General features: G+C 46.7%; 1 protein-coding gene across 3 annotated transcripts in view; it reads left to right on the top strand.

Annotated features, from left to right (window-relative positions):
- HOOK3 (hook microtubule tethering protein 3) overlaps positions 1 to 19,320 on the top strand; it is a 1,217,139-nt gene that overhangs the window by 1,083,574 nt on the left and 114,245 nt on the right. For all 3 annotated transcript variants that reach the window (XM_086961833.1, XM_086961832.1, XM_086961834.1), the window contains one exon: positions 9,804 to 9,904. In XM_086961833.1, coding sequence (XP_086817959.1) covers positions 9,804 to 9,904 — 101 coding nt within the window. The remainder of the gene's footprint in view (positions 1 to 9,803; positions 9,905 to 19,320) is intronic.

The following is a 19,320-nucleotide window of genomic DNA, read 5'->3' as shown; positions in this document are numbered from 1 at the left end:
TGCAGATCCAATTCCCTGTGGTATAGCAAATGGAGAGGAGAGTGCCTTCAAGAATCCTTGAATTGTGCAAGTAAGTGGAATCTGTCATGTAAGCAGAATTCACCTGGAGCAGACGTGCTCTAGTAGTTTCCTTCTTGCAATGGTGAGTGATAGAGGCTGATGGCAGGACATAAACAGGGATATTTAACGATAAAAGATCCCAAGCCCAGGAGCATGGAGTTCCAGCTCGGCTGCCATCTTATTTTGTTTAATGCAAAAAGAACAGTTGATGGACAGAATGCAGAACAATGTCATACCTTCACCCCAGTACAGAGATCTGGGCCTAAATCCATCGTTTTTTTTGCTAACCATGCCATTCCAGTTTGGACCCAGCCATATGCAAATCAGTCTTGACCCTGCGCCCAATGGGAACAGTCCAACCTGCACTGCCAGGCCTGGTCCTCCCTGGATTGGATACAAGCATCCTATGGCCGGTTCAGCCCTCATCAGCCAGGATAGCTTGACTCCAGTGGCATGGAGAGCATGGGACCCACGTCTGGGCATACCTGTCCCACTCGAGGTGACAAATGCAAAAGGAACAATTGATGGACAGAATGCAGAACAATGTCATACATTCACCCCAGTACAGAGATCTGGCCCTAAATCCATTGTTTTGTTGTTCACCATGCCATTCCAGTTTAGACCCAGCCATATGCAATTAAGTCTTGACCCTGCGCCCAATGGGAACATTCCAGCCCGAACTGCCAGCCAAGGTCCTCCCTGGACTGGAAACAAGCATCCTAGGACCGGCTGACTGGGGATGAGTGCTTGCAATGTTCAACACTCCGTCCATCATCCCCTTTGGTTTTGCTTTGTTCACCCTAAGTTGGCAGGGTATGCCCAGACGTTGGTCCCTTGCTCACTTTGCCACTGGATTCAAGATAGCTTGGCTGATGAGGGCTGTGACCCCGAAACCGGTCCCAGGATGCTTGTTTCCGCTCCAGGGAAGACATTGCTCGGCAGTTTGGGCTGGACTGTTCCCATTAGGCACAGGGTCAGACTTATTTGTATATGGCCATTTCTGAACTGAGGTGGGGGAGTGAGCTAAAGAATGATGATGGATTAAGCCCAGATCAGTTGACTGTGGGTGAGTGCTTGCAATGTTCAACACTCCGTCCATCATCCCTTTTGGTTTTGTTTTTCCTATTTTGTTTCACACAGTCACTTGTGACGAACTTTCTACCAAGCTAGTCCTGATGGCTTTGTCAGTGCTTGTACCTACAGTAGAGAGCACCTCCTTATTGGATCATGTGTGCTTTGTGTTAGTGTTGTTGCTCACTTCTCCATTCGTTTACTGTGTTTGTCCCACTTGCACAGCCTGTTTACCTCTGTTAATTTCCTGCTCTTTATTTACCAAGTGGATGATAAGAGTGCATAGGAAGGAAATAAAAGCTGTCTAGTCTCAACAGCGTTGGGGGAGTAAGGCTAGTCATGAGCCCTGGGCAAATTTTAGCATGGGAACAAAGTGAACCACCAGAATGAGTGCAGCTGCTGATCATGTCACATATTTTGCGCTATTTTTCTTGTAGCATGAAATGTGCTCTTGCTTCTGAAATGAATGCAAGGATGCATTGTGCAGTAAAGTATAGTGCTTAATGTCAGCTTTGATTTCATGTAATTTTTTGCATAATTCTGCGAAAACGTATTACATAATTTTTCACACAACCCTTACACCCATCTCTTACTCGGTCAATAACATATTATCTTGATTATAGTCTGGATGACACATATAGCTAGCTACTCATAGACCATTTCATCATATGAGACATTTTACCATTTAGCCCATGCTATACTATCTAAGGGACAGATATGTTTGGGATAGATAAGATGTTTTCCCTGATAGATCTCCAAAGTGGTGTACCTCTGAGCATTTCTTATAGTAATATTATATATCAACACATGTTTCTCTTACCTTCCTTTTTAAGAACTTGAAGTCTTAATTTACAGACCATCCAACTATTAATCGTTCTCACTTATATCAATTATTTCAGTCACCTGTGCTGATAAAGCAGCTGGCCCTTGTAATAGTAGTTCACGATTGTTCCCAAGCCTTCACATGTCACTACATAGGCCTTCCTGGTTCTGAGTCCCCCAGAAGTACAAAGTGAAGAACAGTGACAAGGAATCTTCAAATTGTAAGAATAGTAGACTGTCCAACCCAACAACTGACTTCAGGCTGTCCTACAAGGCGACCATCTTGATTATTCAAATAAATAAACCCCTGTATTTCTTTTTACCAGGGCGACTGAAGGGATCTTCTGGCCCTGGAGAGTTGTTACTGAGTTTGTTGGCGTAGAAGAATGTTTACTTCTCTTTAGTAATTTTCACATTTGTAAAATATGAAGTGCAGGTGCTAAAATGTTTTTGGGAGGCCACACCTACTGATCTGGCTCCACCCACTTCCACTAGCTCACTCTATTAGCTCCACCCTCATCTTCAACTAGCACTGTGAATAGGGACCCTACTCCTGCCGTCACATTCGGTATGGTTGGATCTTTATCTTCAGGTAATCTCAGGAATGGGCTAGCGAGGTGAGCTGACCTCCCTCGAAATGGGGAAACTCACTTACCCAGATAGGAAAAGCAGACCTGTGCCTTGGGTTAAGCAAGGCCTCATTGGCACTTTGCAGGCAGCATGTAGGCCAGGCTTGTGGGTTTAATGGTAAGAAGAGTGAAACAACTGCAAGCTATCCTGATTCCCGAGCCTATCCCAGATATGTGGTGCTCGCAGGGATTCTTTGTTGAGCTTACGGCAACAGCTGTGTGTTGTTGCAACTATTAGGTGTAGTGAGGAATAACTTTACATTTATGTTCGGGTGTGAGCACCTGTGAGACTTTTTTAACACATCAAACTTACACATTTGAAAAATAAACTTCAATGTAATGCCATTCGGGAGTAGGAATCTAATAAAAGCCATAAACATGAGAAGTCCAGCAGAAGGCTTTATTCAGAGCAACCACCAACAGATCCAGCTCACAACCCCAGCACATCCTAAGTCCCAATGACTCTAGACAATTCATGAGGTCATAGCATTCTACATCTAGCACATGCAAGTTGATTACAACAGAATCCAAGGCCAAAGTATTATAGATAATTTGGACTAGAGTTTTGTTACAGGCCACACTAGAGAAATGTTTTTTCTTTGCAGCAAAATAGAGTACTTTTTCACCACAAACTTGTCGTCAGTCCTAAAAATTACAAACATCGCTCAAAGTTGTTGAACAATCACAGACGTGCAACGCCCTGTTTGGGAGCATAATAGCAGAGTCCCTAGTATTCTTCTCTCTCTTACTCTCTTCTATTTTTCTCTCTAACCCCCCACACACCCCTTTCTACCTCTAACTCTGATTGTGTTTACTTTTACTGTACCTGCTATCCCTCCCTCAACAACCTGCCTTTCAATATATATCTTTCCTCCTCTCCTCACCCATCTCTTGCTCCATCATCTCTCTCTCTCTTGGTATCTGACCTCTCGGCTCACCCCTCTTTTCCTCTGTCTCTCTCTCTCTCTGCTGTCTACCCTTTCCTCCCTACCCTCTTCCAAGTTCGTTCGGGAGTACATATCAGCCGTAAGACAATTTCCTACTGGGAACATGGCTACGTGCAATATGATCAATCACTGTCCTTGGTGGATATGTTTTTGAGAAGAGGTTGGTTTGGAGTCTTAGTTATACACTTAAGTGATTACAATTTAGACAGTGCAACTGTCTAACTGGCGCTGCTAAAAATGATGAAGGTAATTTGTTACAAATGAAACACTGGTGGTCAGGCATGAGAAGAGTGTAGAAAGGGACCAGTAAATATGCGGCCTCAGGCAGAACGAGAAAGAAATTAAACAGAGGAGAAGATGGTGTTTTGAGGATAGCCTGGTCTTAAGAGAGTACTTGCAGACAGCAACATTATGGTAGAGGAAGTATCTTTGAATGGTGTGCATTTTTCTTTCATGGCAAATAAGCGTATTTGCTGAATTTAAGAGAAAAGGTGTTAAGCATCTAGGGGAAGAACCTGTGGTGCTAGAAGGATCCGTGATGTTGGGTGATTTTATGTTGTGGTGGGGCCGGAAAACACCCAATCGGGGTTTCCTGGTTGTCTAAGCATTGTGAAGGTCTAAACAGCCCAGCAGGTGTGAGGGGAGCAAACAAATAAGACATCTCAGAAGGTGCAGGGGCAAGAGATTGAAAGTTATGAAAACTGTGTGTGGCCTGGCATAGTTGGACACATGGATGAAGAGGGAGCAGGGGTGACAGATGGTATAAGTTGCAGTTGGGGGAGAAGGTTTGCAACACCACGAGTTTTAACAGTCGGGTCATTAAAAAGAGCATTAATAAGAGCACAATTTGTGTAAGTGAAGTAGGGTCTTTTGTTGTTGTATTGGAGTTATTGTGTTACATTGCAGACAGCAGACCTCTATTAATAAGGCAGTCTTTACTCTTTTTGTTATTTATTGATTCTGGTAATTTTCTACCTCTCGCCCAATATACTACTCTCACACAGTACAATTCAGTTGGCCAACTTGGGTGCCTGTGCGTTCAGCATGATGTGCTTAAAGAGGAAGTTACCTCTTTTTCAATGACGGGCAGTAGTCTCTCTAACATCACAGCCAGACTTAATCTGTCTTCCAATAACAGACATCTCTCTGCTAGTGATGAAGGTGTTGCCTCGCAGTAACAGGGGTCTCGTATAATTGCAGGTGGCAATTTGCACCGTGTGGTATCTTGTAACCCCACATATCAGGGGCAGGGCTAGGATTTGTGGGGATTTATCGCGACATCCACATCGCCAGGCTAAATTCCAACCGGTAAAACGTGGAGCAGTTTATCGGGGAAATATGCAAGAAAATCCCAGGACCTGCGGATTTTGCCTGCGCTAAATACCAAAATCGGCATGTAATGTAATGGCCCAGTTTACTGGCAAAACTAGGCTATCATTGTTGCGCAAAATAAAATCCGACAACATCTCTGTGTGTAATATATTTAGCGAATTATCGAACAGGATATCGAGGCACACTCAACAATGGGCCTCTCAGTGTTGTGTTATAATAAATGAAATCTTGTGTGGCACTGCAGTGAGTAGTCTCTCACAGAAGTGCTCAGGATTGCTGCTGTATCAGGGACAGCGACTTGCCCAAGTACCTCTCAAACGGAGTTAAAGATGTCTCGCTGCCAAGCATTTGGGCCAGTGAGCACAAACTCCTTTGTAATAAAATTCTTTTGGAGCGCATGAGTCGTTTATTTCAGTTAAGATTTATTTGTGACGCGGCACGCCTCAGAAATTCAGACGGCCGACCATCTTCATCAGTTTATGATTTTAGTAACTCGTAGACGCATACATAATTGTTTTTGTACCCTGCCATCGGGGCACCGGCAACTAAGTACTGTTCAACGAGCACCTCAGAAAGGCGAGTGTTGTGTACATTTACGAATGAACAGAATCAGCAGTGTAATGTACACTTAAATGAATTCCACCAAAAGGGAAGTTTTCAATGTTCACTGGTTCTGTTGCTGTATAATAACAAATATTCACAAAGGAAGACGGTGAGCTAAATAGCTGTGTTGGCGGAAAGAAAACAAAGCTGGTTAGATAATTGCCTTTCAATTATTACCCCTGGGTGACCGTCTACTAATTGATTTGATATGTTAATTCATATAACGCACGATTGCCCATGGACGTCTTGGCGCTGGGTAGATGCAGAGAGACCATGAATCTGCTGAGACTAAGTTCTAACCGGAGGTAAACAGCCAGGTTTTTACTTCTTTCCTGAATGAAAGTAAAGATGGGCTGTTTTTGATTGCAATTGGGAGAAGATTCCGAGCCTTAGCTGCATGCTGCAGAAAGCGTCTCCCCCCTCCCACCTGACTTGCTTATATTTTGGCACCTGAATCCGGTCATGCTCTGGAAATTTAGCTGCGTCATAAAAACTGTAAGGCCTTCATTTCCTAAAATCCCTTTCATCGAGGATGGTCCTTCCGGCGTGGCTGTGATATATTCACTGTCACAAACCTTTCCTCCAGGAATCCTATATACCGTGCAAGAGTTAATTATCTCTCTTTTTAGGGTGGAGTCTTCGAGAGCATGCGCTAGCACGTGCCTCGCTGGGAGACACTTTTAAGTACGAAATGGTCTTTGAGCCCGTCCGACGCAGGGACGGCGCCGTACATAAAGATGGAAACCCTCTTTGCTGCACCGCTGCCAGCAATAGTATTTGAGGCGGCGGACCGACGAACAGGACTGCTGGATTCCCTTAACTCACCTAGACATGCCTGGAACGCTCTGTTGCAGTTTCATGCGGGGGCACTGCTATACTCGCCAATAATGCCCACATCATGGGCTGTATGGCTTGCTCCATGCAGGGACAAAGGGGTAATTGCAGAATTAGAGGACCTCGGCATCCATACGATGGGCGACATGTTCCGAGACGGAAAACTGAAGACTTTAGTGGAGGCGACAGCTCAAAGGGCCCAACCCACGCTACTGCAGAGCTTTCAGTACCACAGAGTTAGGGATCCCTGGAGGGAGCACCTGGGAGATGACTTGCAGGAGCCTCCTGACGTATTGGAGCTTTCCTATGTATTTAAGACGGAGGCCCCGAGGAAACTGGTCTCTATTATGTATATAGGATCGCCATGGCAGAAAGAGAGGCTGGACACACCGAGGCGCGATCTGACTGGCAACGAGACTTGGGTGTGGTTATAGATGATAACATGTGGCGCTATTGCTGGGACAGCACGAGGTCTGTTTCGCTAAATAGGAGGCACAGGCTGGTGCACTTCAAGTACTTCAACCGAGTATACCACACGCCAGAACGGTTACACCGCTTCGGGCTTCGCGACAGTGCAGCATGCGAGAGGTGTGGTGTGCAGGATGCAGAGTTCCTGCATTTGGTGTGGGAGTGTCCAGGAGTGCAGGACTTTTGAAGTAAAGTATTTTGTTGAACTGAGCAACACTCTGGAGACAGTTATTGCCCCTTCCCCGGCGCTAGCACTACTAGGATTTTTTAGATAATTACTGAAGGCGAGCCGCGGGATTGTGGAGATGGGCCTCTTGCTGGCAAAGCGACAGCTAGCCATGTGCTGGATGAGAGGACCCCTTCCCCAGATAGATCAATGGACGAGGGACTTGACCTATTGTTGCATGCAGTCTGAAAACTACAGTGAGCTACTGCCACTTAAGAGCCGACCCAAACATTTCTGGGGATTGTTTTTAGAAAACAGAAGGCGGCTGGAAATAACGGACATGGAGCAGGGCAATGAGGACGAGCCGGCATCCCTTCCCTCACCCCCTTCCCCCTCCCCTGAGACTGGTCAGTAATGCGCCAGCTCCGAACTAGCAGGAGGCGCCTGACGCCGCAGTGGGCTGGATCTGCCCCGAGCCTGGGCCAACTTGCACTTCTAATTAGTTAACGGGTCATTACGTGCACAACATATTGGTAGGGAGAGCCGATATTGCCGGACACAACATAGTTGTTTGTTACCTCAGGTTTGGGAATGTTCATAATAAAAAGTGGTGTAAATGTTACTTTTGCGATTACTGCAATTTTGCCAAATGTACAGGTCTGAATATCCCAGTTGTTCAACGCCGCCCGACCTCCGGGATGTGGGCTTGAAGGCTGTATGATGCGCAAGGGACCTTGGGAAGTTGGTCCAGACCTGGATCGCGTGATATTTTGTGTTTGCATGCTCAGATAACACCACAATGAAAATTGTTAAAAAAAAAAAAAAAAAAAAATGGTCTTTGAGCCCGTCCGTTGCTTGCAATTTGCTAGGCCTCACGTCACTTTTCTGTGCATCCTTCTCAATTGGCTACTGCAGGTCAAACATAATTTCCTGTAATTTCCGTGGTGCAGGAACTAAGCAAAGATTGATTCGAAATAATCCGTGCCCATCTGCTTCTCCCGAAGATATTGAGGTACTATATCTTACTTCACCCGCCCCCCCCCCCCCCCACCCCTTTCCCCCAAACTCCACCTTGCCTGGTGCTTCCTCCCAACAAGAGATGTTTCAGAATGTATGAAACGCCAGCGCCCAATAAATAGCTACCTTCCCTCCCTCTGATTAGTGTCTGTGCAGCATGATAACAATTACAACTTCTTTCAGAGCCAGTCAAACTATAAGAGGGCGAGTGCAGTGCTGTGAATGTAGATTCACAAAAAGACGATTGTACACACAGAAGAGCCTCTTTCTCCCGCCGACTGTCCGCCCCTGCGCCGAGGAATATATTCCGTACAAAACAGCGCTAAACCCTTGAACAACTGATCGAAGGCACCTAGAGAGGCTCGTGACCTCTGTAAAAGGTGCCTTGGTTTCTTCCTCAGCACAGTAGTTTCTCACATGAATCTTAAATGAGCAGCTTCCTTGGTTGACGCCTCTCTTGGAACCTGTTTATAAACCTATATAATCTTTGATTGACCAGACTGGGCAGTCTCTGTGGTTGTAATCTGCGCAATATATTTGTGAGGAACCAAAACATGGTGCCTAGCCCAATTGCGTTTGCATCTCTGTCTCTGGGTATATGCTGCTAAAGAGGAGGGCCTGTGTGAGGGCTAAATCCAAGCAGGGCTCGCAACTTTAAAAGCACAAGTATGACGAGACCAGACTGGGATTTTCACCCACACATATATTACAAGTAGAGTCTATGCGCATTGTTCTCTGTAGTAGCGACAATGAGATATTTCTGGCTGAAAAGCAATTTTCAAAAATGATAGCACACTTTCGGCCTGATTATCTGCTATAACCTCACTGGCTACTTAAAGCAGCAGGCACACCTATTTCTTCCACCGTAGTCTGCAGTTGGAATCAAAGCCTGGTTGAGCTCCTTAGCATGAACACGCCCAAAAGGATCAAAATGCAGTTGACCCAGATTCACAAGCATGACATATACTGTTGTACCGCACGTGATATTCATGAGCCAAGCACATGTGGCTTCCAGATATTCTAGGAGTGTGGGGATGGTTCACCTACGGAGCCCTGCAGCACGGTGGAATTAGATCTCATTAAAGGCCTTTCTTCATAATAGTCCGGATCAGTTTTTTTTTATGTAGTCATTCACATAACCTCTGCATGCACACATCTTGCGGTCATTGCAATGCTATATAGCTAAAAATCATTTGCAAGGCCAAAAGGTGAGACCTATTGGCTTTGCCAGAGATTGTTTTGTTAGTTTATAGCAAGAGGATCAGACAAAAACACTATCTTGTTGAATAGTGAAACATTGTACTGCCTCTCATTGTTTTGGTTTGGGAATGCATAAAGCAATATGCAAAATAATTGTGTAAAGTTGTGTGAGTTGCACTTGTATATTTGAGGAGTTCTTTGACGAGAGTTGCAGATACCAGTTGTAGTGCAGCTATACATTAGCAAACTTGAGATTAATATAGGGATATACTTTGAATCAGCTCTAACGGCCATGTAGGAAGTTTACATCTGCAAGTTGTTACAGCTACACATTTTTATCATGACATTTTCATTTCATGCTAATTAGTAGCAGGGTCTTTAACAATTTGGAGACTTGCAAGAGTTAACTGCTATAGTTAACAAACATGTAGTTTTTCTGCCATCCTTCCTCAATAGACTTTTTTCAGATAGCGCTTCCCTGAGGTTTCCATTGACCACTGTCTTTCTGATAGTATCATCAGAAAGGCTGTATGTGCGCCCCTTTATAAAACACCTTCTATTTTGTGTTGCAGCCAAGTTGTTGAATAGTATATGACGATTGATCTTAAAGACATGTTGTGTAAAATGTATTTTACGTTCTTATGTTTCCCAAAGCATTAAAAATTGAAGAATTACAAGATGCCTTAAAAAGGAAAGATGATGAAATGAAACTAATGGAAGACCGATACAAAAAATACTTGGAAAAAGCCAAAAGTGTGAGTATTCTATATTTATGTCCCTCTTTCTGTGATGTTATGCAAGTCTATTTTGCTGCTAAAATGTTTCCTTGTTTACTTAAAGAAGCAGAATAAAGTAATGCACTAGTATTCGATTTTAAAACCCTAAGCATCTGTGATTTGTTCATAAAAACCCTATACATGTTATGTTACTTTATGTTAATAAAGTTTATAACGCGCACATCTACTCGAGTGTCCCAGCGTGAGCCCTAGAGGGGAGAGGCAGTGAAAAGGGACTCGGCAAAAAGGGATAAACGGTGAATTAAAGAGGAAAGTGTTTGGCTTCCTTGTCTGGCTTTCGTGGTTGGGACGTGATTAGGATCTCCGTGTTGGGGGATGTTATGCGGGGGCCCATTTTGAAGTCATTTCAAGAACTGCAGAAAGATTATCAAATGCCGTATACCCAATTATTTTAATATTTGCAATTTCGGCATGCTATTTCCCCTATCTTGGAGGGTCTTGAGGAGTTGGCCGATTTTAGCCCGGTAGAAGCTAAAGTTTTTATGGGTGATTTGAAGGACCATAAGATCTCTAAAATGTATCAATCCCTTGTCACGCATAGCTCCCCAACTCTGCAGCCCCTTCGTGAGGCGTGGGATGGTGATGTTGGCTCACTTGAAGAGGAGGACTGGGCGGAGGCCCTTGCATTCCCAGGGGGGCAGCCATTGCCATGAGTCTTCTGCTCATCCAGTTTAAATACCTCCATAGGGTATAGTTCATGAGAGTCAGGCTATATAGAGCGGGCTTGGTAGCTTCCCCAGTGTGTCTACGTTGTATGCATGAAGAGGGCACTCTGCTCCATACTATATGGGATGTTTCCTCACCGGCGTAGTTCTGGCGGGGACTGATGATGTGTTTGTCAGAGGTTTTGGGTTGGGACCTCCCTCGCACGCCTAAGCTGGTGCTCCTGCATGTGATGGATGATATTTGGGGCAGCATCTATAAACGCCATCTTATGCTCCTGGGCTTTACAGTTGCCAAGCGTGACATCGCTCGGGCCTGGAAGGCGACAGTGGCGCCAACCTTCTTGGTTTGGAAGACGGGACTAGATTTTTGTATGGGTTTGGAGTCTCCTAGCTTTACAGCGAGGGGGTGCCCCAGTAAGCACTATACGATCTGGAAGCGTTGGGTGGACTATCGAGGACTAGAATTGGAGCAGGTTCCGGCTCAGGGCCCGGGCCGGTTCTGATCTTCTTCCCCTCCCCTCCCTCTTCCTCTTCCCTTGGTGGGGATATATTTTTATTTTCTCCTCTCTGTAGGTCTAGGTCTGCTGGTGGGATTGTGCCCTTTTGCAGGGCATAGTAGTGAGCGTGGGATTGTTACTCTGACGGTATTATTTGACTTTGCTTTTCTAACAGTGCAGTGGGTTGGGGGGTTTTGTTTATTTTTTATCTCTTTTGGATTATTGAATTTGCAAGTCCCTTCAATATTGTTTTCATTTGTATATGAGAAAAGTGTCAGTCATGATAAATTTATGTTGGTGCTATGGAAGCCTCTGGGTTACAGAGCTCCGCTCTATGTGTATTTTGACAAATAAAATATGTTCTAAAAAAACAGGAAGGTTTTTCTAAATTGGCGGGGATCTTGCAGGCTGCTTTTCCTGCTTTTGCCTCGAACTGTTTGGTACCACTGCGCTATTGCTGCTACTTGCCTGCCAAAAGTGAAAAGCGCTCCACACCGAGCTACCGCCGCGCCAGGAGACACCAGCGGCAGCGGAGCGGACTCGGTACCCCAGGGGGACCTGCACTAGCGCACGCTGTGCGCGTCATCATCCAGCGCCAGGAGGCGCCTCAAAAGACGGGTCCACCCGACCAGTGACTGTTCCTGCTTTTGCCTCGAACTGTTTGGTATTATTTTATTTTATTTATTTATTTGAGTATTTTGTAAAGCGCGCAGCGGCCCCAACGGGGCGTCCCGGCGCTGAGAACTCTGAAAAATAGAGGTCAGGGGTCAGAATTCCACTGTTTAAGAGGAGAATAGATGTGTTTTCAGGGATTTACGGAAGGCTGATTCTGACTGACAAGTGCGTAAGGCTAGTGGGAGCTTGTTCCAGCGCTGAGAGGTACAGACCTCAAAGGTTTTTCCACCTGCCCGAGAGCGTTTAAATCGGGGAGTTTCCAGGAAGTGGAGGGTATTGGATCGTAAAGTCCTGGAGTTGGCATAGGGTCGCAGAGTGTTTTTCAGGTGTGCCGATCCACTGCCTTTTGATGCTCGGTAGGCCAATGTCATGGCCTTGAACACACATCTTTTGGCTATGGGCAGCCAATGGAGTTTGCGGAGGTGTGTAGTGATATGGTGTCTAGCAGGAATGCTCTCCACCAGCCGGGCGGCGGCATTTTGGACCGTCTGAAGTTTATGGCAGAGGCCTGCTGTGATACCAAGGTAGAGGGCATTGGCATAATCGAGGTGTGATATGATCAATGCCTGGATCACAGTTTTACGGCAGTCCGCCGGCAAGAAGTTAATGAGGCGTTTTATGGTGCGGATCTTAGCAAAGCAGGAGGATGCAACTGTTTGCACCTGATTGTTAAAGCTAAGTTGATTGTCCCAGCGAACTCCGAGATTTCTCACCGAATCTTTGGGGGTGGGGGCTAGGCTCAGGTCTTCTGGCCACCATATACTGGAGTCCAGAGGGGATGGTGTGTTGAAAAAGAGGATCTCTGTTTTTCCAGCATTGAGTCGGAGGGAATTAGCATCCATCCAGCTCGAAATGTCCCTAAGGCAGGATTTAAGTGGATCAAAAGCTGAGGCGGAGGGGGAGTCAAAGGTGAAAAGAAGCTGGATGTCATCAGCGTAGGAGGTAGATTTAATCCCCGTCTGTGCAATCAGCTTGGCCAGGGGGGTGAAATACACATTAAAAAGGAGCGGGCTTAGGGAAGAACCCTGAGGGACTCCCCATTTGAGTGGTCTGGCAGAAGAGGTGAATGGAGGAGTGAAGACCTGCTGTGTGCGGTCCGAAAGGTAAGATGAGAGCCATTTCAGAACAGCGCCACCCAGCCCAAGGTCCTCCAGTCTTTCCAGCAGGATTTTATGAGAGACGGTGTCGAATGCTGCCGAGAGATCCAGCAGCACCAACACCGCCCTCGATCCTTGGTCAAGCGTCCACCTCACCGAGTCAGCCATTTCAATTAGGGCCGACTCGGTGCTGTGGCCCGACCTGAAACCGTGCTGGGAGTCATGGAGAAGCCCATTGGTTTCGATGTAATTCGACAACTGCGAGTGTACCAGTTTTTCCAGGATCTTGGCTGGAGCAGGCAGGAGAGAAATAGGCCTGTAGTTACTGGGGTTGTCTGGATCCAAGTTGGGTTTTTTAAGGATGGGGACTAAGGAGGCATGTTTCCATTTGGCAGGGAAACAGCCCGTTCTGAGGGAGTTATTCCAGATAGAGTTGAGGTGGGGGTTGAGGAGGGATGCAAGATTTTTATATTGCTTGGCAGGCCAAGGGTCTTTGGGTGAGCCTGATTTGCATTTGATAAGTTCAGCCATGGAATCTGTTTCTGATATGGATGCAAATTCGAGTAGGATAGGCTGCAGAAGCGGGGAAGTCACGAGTTCCTTTTGTCGCCCTTCTGTGTTAGGAATAGGGAAGGAAGAGTAGATGGCTTCGATTTTATCCTCAAAAAATTGTGAAAGTTTGTCGCAAAGCGACAGAGAGGCGGGCTGAGTACGAGTCAGCGCATTGGGGTTTGTAAAGGATCTTACTATATAAAAAATTTCCCTAGCGCCATTGCTGGCAAGTTTGATTCTGGAGGCTAGAAAATCTTGTTTGTGTTTTTCGATCATTCTCCGGTATTCTTTAAGGGCCGATTTATAAATGGTTTTGCTGTCCAAGGAGTAGTTTTGTCTCCAGAGGCGTTCGAGGGATTTACAGGAGGCCTTTTTCTGCCGGAGCTCATCTGAGTACCATGGTGCGGAGGGTGCCGCCCTGTAGGTTTTAGTGGGTTTAATGGGAGCCAGGGCGTCTATGGCCTGGCTAATCCATGCGTCCAGATGGTCAATCTGTGAGTCCGGATCGGACGATGGACGGGGTAGAGTGTTTTTTAAATATCCCAGGAGCGATTCAGGGGTGATACGACTCCAGTTTCTGCCTGATGATTTAGGGGTGATGGCGGGTCTGACATGACAGGGAATGTCGATTTCAAAAGGGATGAGGAAGTGGTCGGACCATATAACCGGGATAGGAGATGTGGCCCGGATAGATGGTAAGTTGGAGCAGATCAGATCGAGCGTGTGACCTGCTTTATGCGTAGGTAGGGTAATTATTTGGACTAAATTGCATACTGCTAGCGTTGAAATGAAGTTGCTGCTGTGCAAGCAAGATTCATTATTAACGTGGAGATTGAAGTCTCCTAGTGCAGTAAAGTTAGCGTATCGTGTGCTAAGCTGAGTGAGATAGTCCGCCAGAGCGAGTAAGTGAGAGGTATTGGAATGTGGGGGACGGTAAATAAGGATTCCAGAACAGGAGGAGGATGGGGAGATTTGAACACTGAAGGGGAGGCCTTCAATACAGTCGATTGGGTCGTAAGGGGGGAGGGTAACCGTCCATTTGGATTTATGGATTAACGCAACACCACCCCCAGATTTACCATTGGGTCTGTTTGCACAGATGATGTTATAACCTTCCGGCAGTGCGAGGGCGATTGCAGGATTTGTGGTGTCATTCAACCATGTTTCGGTTAAAAATAGTAGGTCCCAGTCGTTGTCCCGTAGGGACTGCCAGATGTCGATAGCATGTTTACTCAAAGATCTGCAGTTGATTAAGGCGGCTAGGAGGGTCAGGGGGGGATTGGGTTCCGCGCGAGGAGGCGGAGTTCAGGGCATGGGTCGTCCTGATAGTATGGCCTGGGACGGGCAGGGAGAAGTTGCAGGCAGTGCAAACAAAGGCTTTGCTCTGAGCGTCAGAGGAGGGAGAAGGGCAGGTCGTGCATTGGGGGGTTTTTAGAGCCAACAGCTCATTTCGAGTGTAAGTAGCGGTGGTATGGCTGGTTGGTCGGAGATAGAGGCCGGCCCCGGTCGCGTCCTGATCGCGGACGAGCGCAGACGAGCTTGCCTTAAGCGCGCCTTCGGCGCGCAATCGTCGCGCCCGCTCCGCTCGTCCGCTGCGCTTCCGGTACATGCACATTATTATGAGGATGTGAAGAGGGGGGGTGTGGCCTCGTAGTGGGCGTGGTCCAGTCAGGGCGTGGGTAATGGCGGTTTAGTGAGAGATCAGCGATTTTCAGCCTTTCCAGTGCTCGTTTTGCTGGAAGAAGGGGTGTCTGCACACAGCAATCGTGTGACAGGCAGGGTAAGTGCAGTTTTAAAAGTAGCTTTCTAATTACAATTTAAAACAAACAATGTGAAATACACGATCTTTCTATCTTCTCCCGGCTGTGCCTCAGGAGATTAGCAAGGTTCTCTGCGCACTAGCGATTCAGCGCGCTTTTTAAGAGCGAGGGGGCGTGGCCTCGTAGTGGGCGTGGCCCAGTCAGGGCGTGGGTAATGGCGGTTTAGTGAGAGATCAGCGATTTTCAGCCTTTCCAGTGCTCGTTTTGCTGGAAGAAGGGGTGTCTGCACACAGCAATCGTGTGACAGGCAGGGTAAGTGCAGTTTTAAAAGTAGCTTTCTAATTACAATTTAAAATAAACAATGTGAAATACACGATCTTTCTATCTTCTCCCGGCTGTGCCTCAGGAGATTAGCAAGGTTCTCTGCGCACTAGCGATTCAGCGCGCTTTTTAAGAGCGAGGGGGCGTGGCCTCGTAGTGGGCGTGGCCCAGTCAGGGCGTGGGTAATGGCGGTTTAGTGAGAGATCAGCGATTTTCAGCCTTTCCAGTGCTCGTTTTGCTGGAAGAAGGGGTGTCTGCACACAGCAATCGTGTGACAGGCAGGGTAAGTGCAGTTTTAAAAGTAGCTTTCTAATTACAATTTAAAATAAACAATGTGAAATACACGATCTTTCTATCTTCTCCCGGCTGTGCCTCAGGAGATTAGCAAGGTTCCCACTGCGCTATTGCTGCTACTTGCCTGCCAAAAGTGAAAAGCGCTCCACACCGAGCTACCGCCGCGCCAGGAGACACCAGCGGCAGCGGAGCGGACTCGGTACCCCAGGGGGACCTGCACTAGCGCACGCTGTGCGCGTCATCATCCAGCGCCAGGAGGCGCCTCAAAAGACGGGTCCACCCGACCAGTGACTGTTCCTGCTTTTGCCTCGAACTGTTTGGTACCACTGCGCTATTGCTGCTACTTGCCTGCCAAAAGTGAAAAGCGCTCCACACCGAGCTACCGCCGCGCCAGGAGACACCAGCGGCAGCGGAGCGGACTCGGTACCCCAGGGGGACCTGCACTAGCGCACGCTGTGCGCGTCATCATCCAGCGCCAGGAGGCGCCTCAAAAGACGGGTCCACCCGACCAGTGACTGTTCCTGCTTTTGCCTCGAACTGTTTGGTACCACTGCGCTATTGCTGCTACTTGCCTGCCAAAAGTGAAAAGCGCTCCACACCGAGCTACCGCCGCGCCAGGAGACACCAGCGGCAGCGGAGCAGACTCGGTACCCCAGGGGGACCTGCACTAGCGCACGCTGTGCGCGTCATCATCCAGCGCCAGGAGGCGCCTCAAAAGACGGGTCCACCCGCAACGCGGGACGCGAGCGGGACGCCGGGCGAAGCCCGGGCAAAGGGCGGGCCCTCTGTGGCCCTCAGTGACCGAGGTAGGCTGGGCTGGGCCCGGTCATTTACATTTCGTTATTGCCTCAATGAACATGTGTTTACTTTCGTAGGTTTCTGCACGAATCGTGTACTGATATAATTACATCGTTTCTCATACTTGCCTGGCCGGGCAGGGACTGTTGTTACTCCGGTTTTTATAAGTTTTACTCTTTTATTTTATGATTACGTCTATCGTTGTGGAAAATAGTGTGGAAATGTCTAAAACTCTACGCTCAGGAAGGGTAGTGGGAGAAAAACCTGGCCGAAAATTAACTACTACCCGCACAAGAAACAAATCAGTAAATAACCCACCGTTGAAAGGTCAATGTCAACTATCTGAACTTTGGGATCTAACTGGTGTAAAAAAATCCAAACTTGTTACTCCAGAAAGATTAGATACGAAAGCTCCGGAGCTTTATACTCAAGCCCCCATAGACCCCCTACCGCCTCTGGTACAGCAAGGGGCCCTACAATCAATGGGCGGGGGGTCTTCCTTATGGGAATCTACAGAGGGGAAGGTGATGGCCGTAAGTGACTCAGTGCATATACCACCGATCCCTCAGTCCCCTATGAATGACAGGTCGGGGGGCGACTTGTCGGCACTATCTATCGACCTGGAACTTTGGGGACGCTACGTAAGTCCAGCTAAAGTGGAGTCTTTGGAACAGTTTAAAGCTTCAGGAGGTGCCACCCATTCTGGGTTATTGCTGTATAGTAGCACCCCCTCGTTAAATGGCCACGAAATATCCGACCTGTTAAATGTTTCTAGGAGCCCCGACCTTAATCTCTTGGATAATTGTTGCGCTGTGGAAGCACGAGAAAAGCCGATCTCAGAGTCTATGATCGCTCTGGAAAAACTCCTAGCCTCAATCTTACTGCTTTTGGGGAAGTTTGTAGGCAGCTCGGACTGTATTCTTGAATCAGTTACTCAAATCTTAAAGACCCTGCTGCAGAAATCTCCAACTATGAGTAATGCCTCTCCTCTTAAATCTGAGCATTACTTGTCTGAGGGGAAAACCAGAGTCACCAGAGGGGAACTGGATGGGAAGGTTGAATCTCCTATTCTGGAGTCTCACAAGGATATGCCTCTTACCGCAGCTCCTAACTGCATCAGAAATTCAGTTCTGGAGATAGAAGAGGATGATAAACCTGTGCCTGGCCCTAAAGCGGTCCAGGAGTTATTTCCTATTTTTGTGCCTGAGAGCGGAAAAGAATCCCTGGACGACAAACCGGAGGTAAAAGAAGAAAGGGGAAAAAATGGTAAACAAAAAATTAATAAAGGTAACAAGAGGAAACCAATCCGTAAATACAGAAAGAAAAAGCAGCGGAGGATTATTTTCCAAAATATTACAGCGTCAAGGGAGAATGATGAAATCATTGTGGAACCCTCTTCTACTTCCTTAAAGGTGGACATTGATTTGAACTTAACTACTTTAACCTCTGTTAAGGGGGAAAATGAACAACGTAGTCTGTTTACCCAGGAAGATACACCGCAAGCAGGGGGCTCTCGCCTATGCTCTCCTCCACGGAGCGCATCAGGAGTGCCAATTTCTTATCCATGTGGGGCCCTTAACCCCTTGGCCCCCCCCTTCGCTGCACCATTAGAGTCTGAAAATTACTGTCCTCCGGCCCGACCTGTAAATATTACTAAGGCCCCGGTGGATGTGCGTGTGTTAGATTTTGTTCCTTTATTTGATACTGACCTTTTGTTAAATAGAGCTTGGCTTCTCAAACGTTTTAGTGAGGTTGAAAGTCTCTACCATATTCAATCTAGAGACATAGAATTGGTGTCTCTGTCGGGTGGAAGTAGGGTATTGAGTATACGGGTGAAATTTTATTCGCCCATTATAGTAAACTTGATACTAGAACAAGCCGAAAACTTTCAGCGCTTAGGTATTGACATTCTCCCTATTGACAACCCAGGCAAGTCAAATCTTTTTTATAACCAGGTGCTTGGGGGTGGTGAGCAAAACGGGGTAACCTCTCCCCTTAGAGACCTAAAAATCTGGGTCTCTAGGGGAAAACACTCAGTTTCACACGTGAAGCCACTTCCACTAATTGAGAATTCTCCACTTATAGACGAAAATAACCGGTGGAATTGGCTCCATAGTGCATTATCAACTAAAACAAAGGATAACCCCAAATTGTTTCACCATCTTTAACCCCGCATTAAAAATAATTTCCTGGAATGCGGCTGGATTTCACAGCTGCCCAGAGAAACTTGCCTTTTTATCCTCTTTGGGTGCGGATGTATTGTGCATTCAGGAAACATGGTGCATTGATATGCTAACACCATCAAAAGATTTTTATGTCCTGGAAGTACCAGCTGCGCCCTCTAAGAAAGGGCATGCTAAGGGGGGGATTGCCTGCTTACTGTCAAACAAATTGCAATGGAGATTCTCCCATTATATTGATCCTAGTAGACTTTTCCACACAATAACCCTTGAAAATCTGTTCCATAATGGTAAAAAATATCCTATGGTAATTTTTAATGTGTATATACCCCCTGAGGAGTGTTTTAATGCCAGTCTGCAGCAGGTTCTCCGATATATTGAACAGATAAAAAACTCCCCATCTTCCCCACTAATTTTGCTTGTAGGTGATCTGAATTGCAAAATTTCTAACGCTAGTCTAAAACTCTTCAGGAATAAAGTTAAGGAAGAGGTACATTTTATTCCCCAGACGCTTTTTCCTGAGAACCTGGTGACA

The sequence above is a fragment of the Lissotriton vulgaris genome, chromosome 3_1 (genome assembly GCF_964263255.1).
Source record: "Lissotriton vulgaris chromosome 3_1, aLisVul1.2, whole genome shotgun sequence".
Classification (NCBI taxonomy): Eukaryota; Metazoa; Chordata; class Amphibia; order Caudata; family Salamandridae; genus Lissotriton; species Lissotriton vulgaris.
The sequence above is the reverse complement of the archived record's forward strand: the minus strand, read 5'-3'. Positions and strand labels throughout refer to the sequence as shown.